The sequence below is a fragment of the Thamnophis elegans genome, chromosome 2 (assembly GCF_009769535.1).
Source record: "Thamnophis elegans isolate rThaEle1 chromosome 2, rThaEle1.pri, whole genome shotgun sequence".
Classification (NCBI taxonomy): domain Eukaryota; kingdom Metazoa; phylum Chordata; class Lepidosauria; order Squamata; family Colubridae; genus Thamnophis; species Thamnophis elegans.
In genome coordinates, this window is record NC_045542.1 from 79,590,611 (window position 1) to 79,602,917 (window position 12,307).

Below are 12,307 nucleotides of genomic sequence, written 5' to 3' on the forward strand. Positions count from 1 at the left end.
GTTGGCTCAAAGCTGTTTGTTTCAGAGAGTACTGTGAATACCACACAGTCACAAATGTTACCTAAAAGGGAAACACATAGGCTTGCATCTTAATAGTGAAATTCAATCCATCACAGTTTCAATGGCCCAACAAGCCATCGTTTGATACTCATTGAAAACATTAATTAATTCTCCTATCCACAGCTCACCTGTGGATGATATTCCTGCTTTGGAGATAATCCAATGCCAGTGCTAGCTCACAGATGAATAGTTTCACAGTCTCCTCTTCAAAACGGACGTTTTGTTGCAGGTGGTAACGTAAATCTCCTCCAAGAAGCAGATCCACCACCATAAACATGTCTTCTTCATCCTGGAATGAGTACCTGGAAAAGGATACACATACTCATATACATAAGAGAAACATCTAAAACAGTCCATTGGTTGGAATGATGGATTGCCAGGATTCTGTTTCAGGACATTATTTTGTGGATGTACAGCATAATAAACCATAAAAAAGGAACAGTTTCAAAGCAAAAGAAAAACAACAGACAGGATTCTACAACCTAAAATAGTTTGACCTCACATTAAATTGTTATGACTCACCTGGCTCTTAATGTTTGTTGAAATAATACTTTTATAAAAAGATGAATTGCTATGTCCTGACTAATAATTAGTATGGCATTTCTTGTTTTGAAGGCTACCATGAATTGTTGTTGGAAATAGTTTTGCCTTATTTGGTAACTAAGTTCTGTGATGAAAACAATAGTGCAAATATATGGGTATATATTACTATTTTTGTATACTTCCAAGGTAAGCTTTGCCACAAGACAGAAAAATTGTAGAACTGAATCTTGCTATAATTTCTCATACTCCTTTTTATACATTCTCCCAAAACTTCCTCTTAAGATCTACTCTACATCTTTAAAAAGCCAGCAAATTACATGTGCTAAAAAAATAAAAAAAATCAATACATTTAGTCTTGGAACAGTCACTGTTTTTGAACACAAAGAGGAAAGTTAGCTGCTGCCAAGCCAGGAGATTCCCTAAGGAGCCACATAATTAAATACAAGGTAACCACATCATCTCTAAATCAATGGATGAAGCAAGATTCATGCGTATAAGAAGCAAAGAAAAAGTCTCTACTACAGTAGATTTGGCATGCTATCTGAAAACTCGGGGTATAGTCATCCAACACATCTTGTTAGCACAAGATGGTGAAGAACTGCTCTAGAAAATCACTTCTTCAGAATCAGAAAGAACACATAAACTAGCCTAGTATGTTGGATTTATATTGCTCCCTCAAGGACAGGTTGGTAATCCAGAGTCCCTCAAAATTTTCAGAACACCTTGAAATGATAAACAAGTTTATATACCTCCTCCCATGAATAAAACTGATCAGTTCATTGAGGTTAGAGTTAGGCTAGAAATAAATATGATAAATACTTTTAATAAGTATAATCATGTTTCTCAAACTTTGCAGGACCACAGGCACCTGATACATATTTCTGGCGGAAAAATAACAATGCTGTCAACATTTAATTTTGTTTTCTGGGAAATCCTATGGCTAGCTTATACAGGCAAAGCAAGCAGCAAAGCTGGGAATGAATCTTAAAATTGCTTTTAGTTTAGCTGCACACATCTATATTGTATTTTAACAAAACACATCACCTCTCCTCTTATATATTGCTCATAACCCCCACAGAGTTACAATCTACCATTTGAGAAACTGTAACTCAATAATTTTTTTAAAAAATTCTCAGATTCAGTCCTGGCTATTTTCATTTCTGGAAATTTTTTTATAGCCTAAAACCCTGTAAAATATGGACCAGTTTTAACTTACTCTCTAGATTGTGATAAGCTAATCAGTCTAAATCTGGCATGTTATAGATATTGTCAGTTTTCTACAAATATATGTTTGCTACTGGAAAATCTGTATATGATGATGTACATAATTTCTTAAAATATAAGGTTTTTGAAAACACAAATAACTCTATATATTAAAATAAACCTTAATTTTTAAAATTTATCCCATTCCTACATGCTGTTTCTTAGACATCCTTCCTTCCCATATAATGCATTGTGCAATTTTATAACAGAACAGATGTTAATAGATTCCAGTCACTGCTGCCCATCTACTCCATGACAAGATCAGTTCTGGTGGATCACAGTAATCACACATAGTTGAAGCATGTATTTACATTTTTAAAAAATTACAACAAAATGAACTTCTAGATTCATAAATACTTGCATGTACAGGTATTTGTACGTGCATAAATACTTGCACGTATCATGGCAAAGGGTATGAGGAGCACCAAAGTAATTTCCTGACTGTATGGGCAGTGAGCATAGGACTGCAACATCCGTGAATCTTTTCAAATGATAACTCATTGTACTTGTTTTGCAAATAAATATGATTCTGCTGCACAAAACATAGAATGTGAAAATAAAAACAAAGAAATGTATTTGCTTAACTTACAGATCAAGAGAGTTGTTATAAAAACTGTCTTAAAAAGTATTAGGGATTTTTTAAAATTATTTTTTCATCTCCTGTGTCAAGATTAAACATCTGAATGAACTATTCAGGTGGTAATGTTACAATGTAAATGTTCCTGAACAAGTGGTGCAGCATTATTGCAACCCTTGAAATTGGTATAACAGTAGATTGGTAGTGTGGTTTTAATATCCTGTTCAACAGAGAAGGATATAAGAAATCAATCTGGTGCTCAATTGAGTTGTTACATGGTCATAATGTTCTCTACAGGAATCTCCATCAACCTAGAAGTTTGAGGTTGTTTGTTTTTTAAAACAGGAAAGGGAGAAAGAGCAAACAATTCCTTAAAGTGCAGCCTGCCAACTCCAAATAATTCTTTCCATTACATGCAGGACTGAAAGACTGCTGAGCATCAAATGTTCTAAGGTCAGAAAATCAGATACTTTACTAGTGCATAATCACAGTAGATGGTTTCTCCCCAGGTTGTCTCTTTGTATTCATCAATATCACACAGATAAAAAACAACTTCTTGAACCTGAATTTATTTGTTTAATAAATGTATATGCCACCCATTTCACTCTGAAAGCAAAAAGTCTTTGGCATATTTATGTGACTTTAGTTTTGGAAAACAGAACTCTTTTGTACTTTGTGACCAGTTTATGTAGCTAGCCAACAGTTGTCCAAGCTGTCAGTATACTATTGTCTAAGAGGAAAAAAATATATGTGTTCTTGTAAATATAACCAATGTAATCTTTTAAACTTTCTTGGAAGTTTTAGCAACAGCAGCAATAGCAATAACAACAACATTGATAACAATACAATTGTTACAGGAAAACAAGACAACCAAAAGAGAGAGAGAGTTGCAAGAAACAAACTATAAAGAAAACAACAGTAAACAGAGCTATTGCAAGATCACTATTGATAAAAGAGAGTATTTGCTGCCCAGGGTTAAAATAGCAATAGCACTTAGACTTATATACCACTTTACAGAGCTTTACAGCCCTTTCTAAGCAGTTTATAGAGTCAACATATTGCCCTCAACAATCTGGGTCCTTATTTTGCCCATCTCGGAAGGATGGAAGGCTGAGTCAACCTTGAGCCTGGTGAGATTTGAATTGCCAAATTGCAGGCAGCCAGCAGGCAGCAGAAGTTGCCTGAAATACTACACTCTAACCATTGCACCACCGTGGCTCATATGAGGGGTCCTTGGTGCTCTCTGAGCTTGGTTGTTTTCTTGCAGGCATTTCATTACTCAAACTAGGTAATATCATCAGCGCTGATGTGGATGGTGTTATCTGCACTGATGATGTTACTTAGTTTGAGTAATGAAATGTATTCAAGAAAACAACCAAGCTCTATGTAAGTAGAGTTGTTAATCATACATCAAGTCTCCTTTCAGTCCAGCTTCTTTCCTGGAATTCATGGACACATCCATGTAGTTTCTTAACAATAATAGAGAGTGCATTGCCTTCTCCTGGGAAGATGATAATGATATTTCTTATTTCCTAATGTAGCTTACAGTCCAAAGATTTCCTGGAGATTTTCCACCCAAATAGTAACCAGGCATGAACCTGGATTAGGTGCTGCCACTGGCTGAAAAATAAACCACCAATTCCATTACATTGATGGTGCTTGATAACCAAGCAACAACTAGCAGTAGCAACATCTTTAAGTCATAATTCCCTCTTCAGAACAGACCCAGGAATTTTTTTCATTAGAAAACAGATTAACTCAAGAAGACGCTTCTTGGAAATGGGCAATGCAAGGTGACATTGTGTTCAATTCATATGAGCTGAATTCTTCCACAAACTGACAAAGAAAACCTAGAATTCTAAAACATGACTGATAAATTGAGATCATAGTATAAAGGGAAAAGCATTCTTTAAAGGCATTTCTATTAACCAATGCTCTAAGCAAAAAAAATATCTAGTACTAAGACTCATCCTATTACCTTTTATTTTAGTGTTGCAAACTACTTACCGGTAATTATGTTTATATTAAGGATAATAACAAATAACAGCAATAGTAATATAAGCTCTGATTCAAGTTTGCAAAATTGCTTTGAATTCAGCCCAGCATTTTTTTTTAATGCTTGTGCCATTCAAAACTGCTTGTTTGGAAATCTTGCTCCTTAAAGAAGAGAAATATGTAGCTCAGAGAGGAATTGTGGACTCCTCGGTGCCCTCTGACTGTGATTGTCATTTCATGACCCAACTAGTTAACATCAGTACTGTGAGAGTGTGAGGTTTACTCCCTATTTCTATATAGTGGTGTGTCCTGCCAGGGAATTAATACAATCAAGTAGAAAACCAATACCCTAATCAAGGAACTATCAAGGAGAAAGCCATACCCTCACTAATATTGGTAAGACAAGCCACTGTATATATACTTGACCCCTGAGACAACCCCACTTATATTCAGATTAACAGAGTTGGAAGGTACCTTGTAGGTTATCTACTCCAACCCCCTGCCCAAGCAGGAGACTCTACACCATTTCTGATAGATGACAGTCCAATCTCTCCTTGAAAGCCTCCAGTAATGAAGCTCCCACAACTTCTGAAGGCAAGCTGTTCCATTGGTTGGTTGTTTTCACTCTCAAAAAATTCTCCTTATTTCCATGGTTGAATCTCTCCATGTTCCGTATCCATCCATTAGTCCTTGTCTGGCCTTCAGGTGCATTGAAAATAGAGGACTCCCTCCTCTCTGCGGCAGCCCCTCAGACACTGGAACAATGCTATCATGTCTCCCCTGGTCCTTCTCTTCACTAGACTAGCCATGCCCCGTTTCTGTAACCATTCATTGTATGTTTTAGATTTCAGCCCTCTAATCATCTTGGTTGCTCTTCTCTGCACTCTTTCTAGAGTCTCAACATCTTTTTATAGTGTGGTGATCAAAACTGGATGCAGTATTTTAAGTGTGGTCTTACTAAGGCTTTATAGAGTGGTATTAGTACCTCACTTGATCTTGATTGTATCCCTCTGTTAATGCAATTTAGGATTGCATTGGCTTTTTTGGCTGCCATTGCACACTGTTAATTCACATGTGTACTTTTGGTTTTTCTTGCCTAAGTGTAAGACTTTACTTTTCTCTACATTGAATTTCATTTTGTTACAAGGGGCCCAATGTTCAAGTCTGTCAAGATCCAGCTGGATCCTGAGCCTATCATCTAGGAGTGTTGGCTATTCCTTACTATCATCCACAAAGTTGGTAAGTTCCCCTTCTGTTCCCTCATCCCTCATCTTCCCACACCAGTTCTGTGTGAAGAGGCAACAAATGAGGGAGTGCAAAAGTGTTCACCTATTCAGAGATGCAATTGGCAAGCCTACATAGGGGCAACTGAGAGATGGAAATCAGATTGATCAGTGCTAGCTGCATGGAGGGGAGAGACTAAAACTCCCCTCTCCCTAAGGTACCAACTAACTGTGGTTCTCCTAGAATAATTTATCTTGATAACCCGACCTTGCAGGTTTTGTATATTGCTTTAAGCTGAGCATCTTTTGTAACTGGCTCTCACTGTGAAGGTTTCTTAGAAATATCAACCCTTCCTTGACTCTGACAATGAACCCTGCCTTGCTCAATGAAAACAGTGTTTGCTACCCACAGGAACCCAATTCCTTTTGAATTCAGAATGCATTTACAACAGTGCCACAGTCTGATGGATTTACAGCCTTGACCTGCTAGTTAAGTAACTCCAGCCTAAAGGGACAGGCAATAAATTCTCACCAAGGCAGACATAAAAGCATAGACCTAGGAAGATCCATGGTTCAATATTTTTCACATCTATGACAAAAGACAATCCCGTTTGAATGAAGGTTTAACTCTCTAACTTCTGCTCAAAGAGGCTGGTCTGGCCATAATAAGAGAAAATCCCGGTTTAAAGTTTAACACAAGTGAGTTACCAAGAATGCTTGTGTTTTAAGGTGATCTGTGCCCAAAGTATCCATTTAATATCCATGTGTTTGATGCTATTTGCTTGGGGAAATTAATTTACTTTCTTTTTGGTATTGGCTGCCAAAAACATATTATTTATAGTCAATGGCCAACAGCTCAGAGAAGCAGGGATGGCAGGTGTTATTTATTGCTCCAGCTAAAAGAGCATCATAAGATCCCCTCATTTATCATGTTGTCTGTTTTCTTCAATGAGGGCTTGTAGACAGGGTCTCTCTAGGGATAGGCTGCTGCTTTCTGCTTTATACACACTAGATAGGCTAAACAGGGAAAAATAAGCACTAAGAAAATTAACACCAGAGGAGACAAATAGTTGAAACCTTTTACATGCTGGGAAGACTCATGAAAAGGAACAGAGGTATCCGGGGACCAAACTAAATGAAATGATAGCACCACTTACCATGTACCAATTTCTTCTCTCGCAGTGCATATGGGCATTGCAACAGCAGAAAAACTGATAGGGAAGAGCTGCCATAGGACTCTCCCATCTCAATTTTCAGGTTTGAAGGTGGAGGGTGGGAGAAGGCATCACTGGTAGGGGAGAGGTTTAAATTAACCACGTCCATATTTTAAATATGAATTAGAAGCAACCCAGATTTGGCACACGGGTTTGGTTGCTAGATGTAGAGATTCGGCAGTTTGCAGTGTGCTTTGGACTTTTTTGAAATTACAGGCTCCGATTTTGTTTTAGGTTATCTATTCCCTAGGTCAAATAGTAACAAACTCAGTTGGATGTAATTAGTAAACATTTTAAAATGTAAACAACCATTATAGGCATTAATTCTCCTCCCCACTTTAATCCCACTTTGGATGAACTTTCTAGAGATGCTGTTTGCCTTGGAAGACCATTCTCCCTTTGAAAACTTTGAAATGGAATACTTTTTTTCCCCAAATCAAATGGGAGATAAGAGAATTGGATTCTAAATCAGGATACTTAAAATTCCATTATTCATTTCTGTCTGTGTTACAATTCAGATTACAAAAAAAAAATAATGAAGGCATTCCTGAGATTGTCTAAGACTTCACTGGCATGTTGTATGAAATGACTCTCAGCTGGAGCTTTTGACTAAAAATATAAAAGTACTAGCTGTCGTTCTTATTTATTTGGAGCATTCCAATGCTATCTCCAGAACAGCCTCAGAAGAGCATAACGGAGGATAAAACTCCAGTTTACTCTTGAGTATCTAGGATTGCTAGATTCATATGTTAAGGAACTTTTGGCTTGGGGCTGACAAGTTCCCATCCCCGCTTGAACTGTGTGGCTGTTGATTGTTTTTAAATTCTTTCTGTAGTTGTTTGTTGTGCCGTTTTTTTCCCTTGTCTGTATTTCCTTCCCTTTGAATTGTGAGCCGCCCCGAGTCCCTCCGGGAATAGGGCGCCATATAAATGCAATAAATTCAATTCAATTCAATAGTGCAATACAACAGGCAGGGTCCATTTCTATTTCCAAAGTCCAGCCTCCCCAGATTTCAAAGGCTCCCAACTACAACACTTATTTGATAGTAGCATTCAAATTAAATATCCAATGGCAAAGGTGGAACCAAGCAAGTCTGCTGTGATTGCTGACTATTGCTTTTGTAATTACAGCATAGTGATTTATATTCAGTAAGCTATAAGAATGCTCAATTGGAGCAAGCTTTTTGCCCCTTCTGGGAAGCAGGATGATTGAATTCATTTGGACTTTAATGTTCTGATAATCTACATATTGACTGTGATCCTTTTCTCACTGCCAGTTTCGAAAGGGACTGTCCTGTGCAAAACACAGGAAATTTATTTTTAATCCTCCTGCAGAGACTAGCACAATTTAAACAAAAAGTCATCTGAACAAAAGGTACAAAGCTTTTGCATGGCTGCTGCAGTCAAATAAAACCTGACAATTCCTTTTGGATGTGGCCTTAAAATCATTCACATTCATTAACAGCAATATTATTCCATGCTTTTTGAATGTAGTCACCCAAAATGCTTGCGCAAAAAAATGAGACATTGCTAAAGCCACTAATCCAGACATCTATCAAAATGTGTCTCCCTCCACCTCTGTCCATGATAAGGAAAGCAATTGGCAGGAATTTCTTTCCATCAGCTGGTGGTGGTGGGAAGGCAAATGAAATCAGAGGAAACCACCACTCACTTTTCCTTACTATAACCCACATTAAAGCTACAAAGACAACACCATTCCTGCTTCATTACTTAGGCAAAACAGGGCAAAGTATCCTGGCTACATTTCTTCACCTTCAACAGGATCAGAAGAAAGCATTTTAATGTGGCCATTACATTAAAGCTTCATAGCTCATTCATATTTAAGAAATCACAGCTTTCCATTATGGACCAGAAGAAAATATTATGCCTGGCAAGGCAGAGAAAATTTAATTTCATTGTACCATGTGCAATGACAATAAAGTAAACTAAACTAAACGTAGAAGACATAGAAAACAATATATAAGATGGCTAGACAGGATTAAAGAAATGAAGGAATGCCCTTAGAAGAGGTACGAGTTATTACTGAACCCACATTAAAGCACCAGGATTCAAACCAAACTCACTGATACCTAATGATGCTTTCCATCACATTTCATTGTGAAGTACTATGGTTCTTGTTCTTTTTAATCAAGGGCTTTATTGTTGTTACACAGCATATTAGTTAACTAGCCTAAATTATTAGAACTGTTAAGATCACCCAACTCCCCGAAGAGAAGCTTACAGTATATGACTGTCCCAGTGGTGGGTTTCAAAAAAATTTCGAACCTACTCTGTGGGTGTGGCCTCCTTTGTGGGACTGGCTTGCCAGCCATGTGACCTAGTGGGAGTGTCTTGCTGGCCATGTGTTTTCTTTCTCTCTCCCTCTTTCTCTCTCCTTCCTTTTGTCTCTCTGTCCCTTTTTCCTTTTTTTGTTTCATCTCTCTCTCACTTTTTCTTTATTTCTTTATTTCTTTCTTCCTTTCTTTCTCTTTCTCTTTCTGTGTGAGTCTGTGTGTGTGTGTGTGTGTGTGTGAGTGAGTCTGTGTGTGTGTGTGTGTGTGTGTGTGTGTGTGTGTGTGTGTGTGTCAGTGGTTGGTTTCAAAAAAATTTTGAACCTCTTCTGTAGGTGTGGCCTGCTTTCTGGGTCCACTGGTGGAACCTCTTCTAACCGGTTCGGTAGATTTGACGAACCGGTTCTACCGAACTGGTGCAAACTGGTAGGAACCCACCTCTGGACTGTCCATATTTAATAGCATTCCCAATAGTCAGAAAAAAATTGTTGCATTAAAGAAGACAAATGATATGTGTACATGTGTTAAAACAAATCAAGCACGTTTTTTTAAAAAACAAATATATCTGATTCTTTAACTTTTGCCTTCTCATTTCAGGTGTCAGTGTGAATGCAATACCTTTGCTGAAATTCACTGAAATCTGTTTCATTATCATTCCCTACATCTAAGAGGCTTTGCTACAGCTAATTTGTCAACACTCTGCCAGCAATGCCACCAAACAAAAACTAAAGCAGAATCAAATCATAATCGAAACAGGAGACTGGGGTTCTAACAAAGTTACGCTCTAATAAAAGCCTATATCTCATTCTTTCTATTTCAGGGTCCCTAGAGCCAAAGAACACTTCCTAAATCAAAGGGAGGGAAAGGGAAGGTTCTAATATATATTATTAGTGTTCTGATCAGCCCAGACACCTAGGAAGTTCTTGAAAGTAATCAGAGCGTGGGGCTGATTTCAAAGCTTGCTTTGTCCAAAAGCCTGGTGAAGGATTTCAGACACAATATAGGATAGGGACTTAAAGAACAAATGAAGAGAGAGGGTGGTGTTCGAATAATGAAGAACTTTCTAAGGATTGATCTACAGGTCCAGTTTTCCATGAATTCCTGGGAGAAACCATGTTGGCATAAACCATGCTATTCCTACAATGTCCTTAATGGCCATTTGGAGTGTTGTCTGTATACTTCTGCCTAACCCTTTAAGACAGTGATCAACAGTGAGACTGAAACATTGCCAATCAAAGGAAAAGCCTCCACCAATTGCAAGAATAGACTGTGTGCTTAGATGGTACTTGTAGGGTCTGGTGTTCCAGCCAACCAATTTTCTTCTATTTCTTTTTTCCAGGCAAAGGACAATTGATCTAATGTACATTCTGTGCTAACAAAGATTTTGCTTCTTCAAAAATAATGCCAATGTAGTAATTGGTGCTTCAGATGCAGTCACTTCATGGGCTTCATGGAGCTGGAGTTCAATAAAAGAGGTTTTGACGTAGGAGAGAAAGGTATTCAATTGTGGGGATAATTTGGGGTAGATACTCATAGTTTTTATCCTCAGCTGAAAATGCAAATGAAGGCCAAGCACAGGGTGAAAAAATGTGAGTGAAATTAAAGAGGCAAAACTAAAACCAACATTACAATGACCAGTCGTAGAATTGACAATGAAGATACTGAAGTGGTAGAAATACATTTCCAACCAGCGCTTGGCAGAGCAGCAGTGAAAACTTTGGAAAAGATATCCATATGGCAGGATTTGTCTGTATCTGCAAAGATCAGAATTGTGCAGACAATGGTTTTCCCTGTAACATTGTGTAGAAGTGACTTTGAAGGATCTGAAACAAGGATATTGGGTCCAATAACAAAAGATGGACAGTTTGCCAGAGAAGAAAGAAGGCCAAGACTGATTAGCATCATGACTGATTTCCTACAACATTTAATAAACTGTTTCCCCCCCTTCTCTCTATTTTAAATTTTAAAGAACTTGAAAATAATAAAACAGTTAATGCCTTTAAAATTGTTTTAGTAATTTAATTTTAAACATTTCTATGTCACTTTGAAGCCTGGAGTCCTCTCCAAGGGACAAAATATGCCAAATATTATCCTCCTTGTATAGAATATCCAATATTAATCATAAATAGATTTAAAGATATTGTTGACAATAAGGATAATCATTACCTATATTGCATTATTATTAAGTTCAATATCATTATAAGTCTCTGTAACCTATATTAGTTCATAAAAATTACTGACTCAGTACTGAAGCTTGCTAGTCTACCCACATCAGCATAGAAAACCAGCAAGCTGAACTAAGATTCTAATTAAGTCTTCTGCTGAAATATGTGAATTTTTGCTAAATTTCAACACCGGACCATTTCTTTGCCTAATCAAAGCCTTCTTTTACGTTAATCTGTCCAAAAAAGATCCCTTGCTAGATCCAGCATCATTGAAGAAAACATTACAATTCCTTCTTTTGAACAATAAGAACAACAACAAATCAAACATACAGCATTTTGCATCCTGAGGTTAGCAATAACTTAATAATAGAAGTAGATGAAAGTGGGGGGAGAGAGAGTGGCTCTATTATCAAGGTCCTGCTTGAAGTATTAGCTTGAACCACAGGTAGCTTTGGAAAGAATCTCTTGTTGCTTTCAGAGCCCGCTCAGAAAACTGGGTTATTTTAACAAAAAAAAAAGAGGAAACCAATAAACACTGAAGAACAGCAGGGATGAATAATCGTCATGTAGTTAGAAAAAACAAACAAAACTACGCTTTACAGAGAAGCCAAGGCAACATAATCCCAGAAAAATAATGGAAGCTGCAGTATTCTGATAGGTGGATGCTCATAAGGAATTTGTGTTACTTACCACAAGTTCACAAGGAAAGGATGTTCCAGTCCCTGCATGATCTGTAACTCTTTGAAGACATTTCGCACTTCATTCCGTTCCACACATTTTTGTTTATTCATGTACTTCATTGCGTACATTTTCTTGGTATCTTTCTTCTGAACAATGCATACCTAAAGGAATAAGGCAAAGTATCATGTTCCATAAAATGGAATGTGTAGAACGAATGTAACAGACATGCAGATTCTTCTATAACCCGTCCCCAGTAAAAGCTAACATTTCAGTGCTGCAACTTCATTTCCCTTCAT

The 12,307-nt window shown here is 37.4% G+C and overlaps 1 protein-coding gene across 2 annotated transcripts in view; it reads right to left on the reverse strand.

Moving 5' to 3' along the window:
• The window catches only part of STK32A (serine/threonine kinase 32A), an 81,321-nt gene that overhangs the window by 37,643 nt on the left and 31,371 nt on the right, over positions 1–12,307 (reverse strand). For both annotated transcript variants that reach the window (XM_032208624.1, XM_032208623.1), the window contains exons 4-5: positions 12,021–12,172; positions 189–362 (exon numbers count right to left, since the gene is read on the reverse strand). In XM_032208624.1, coding sequence (XP_032064515.1) covers positions 189–362; positions 12,021–12,172 — 326 coding nt within the window. The remainder of the gene's footprint in view (positions 1–188; positions 363–12,020; positions 12,173–12,307) is intronic.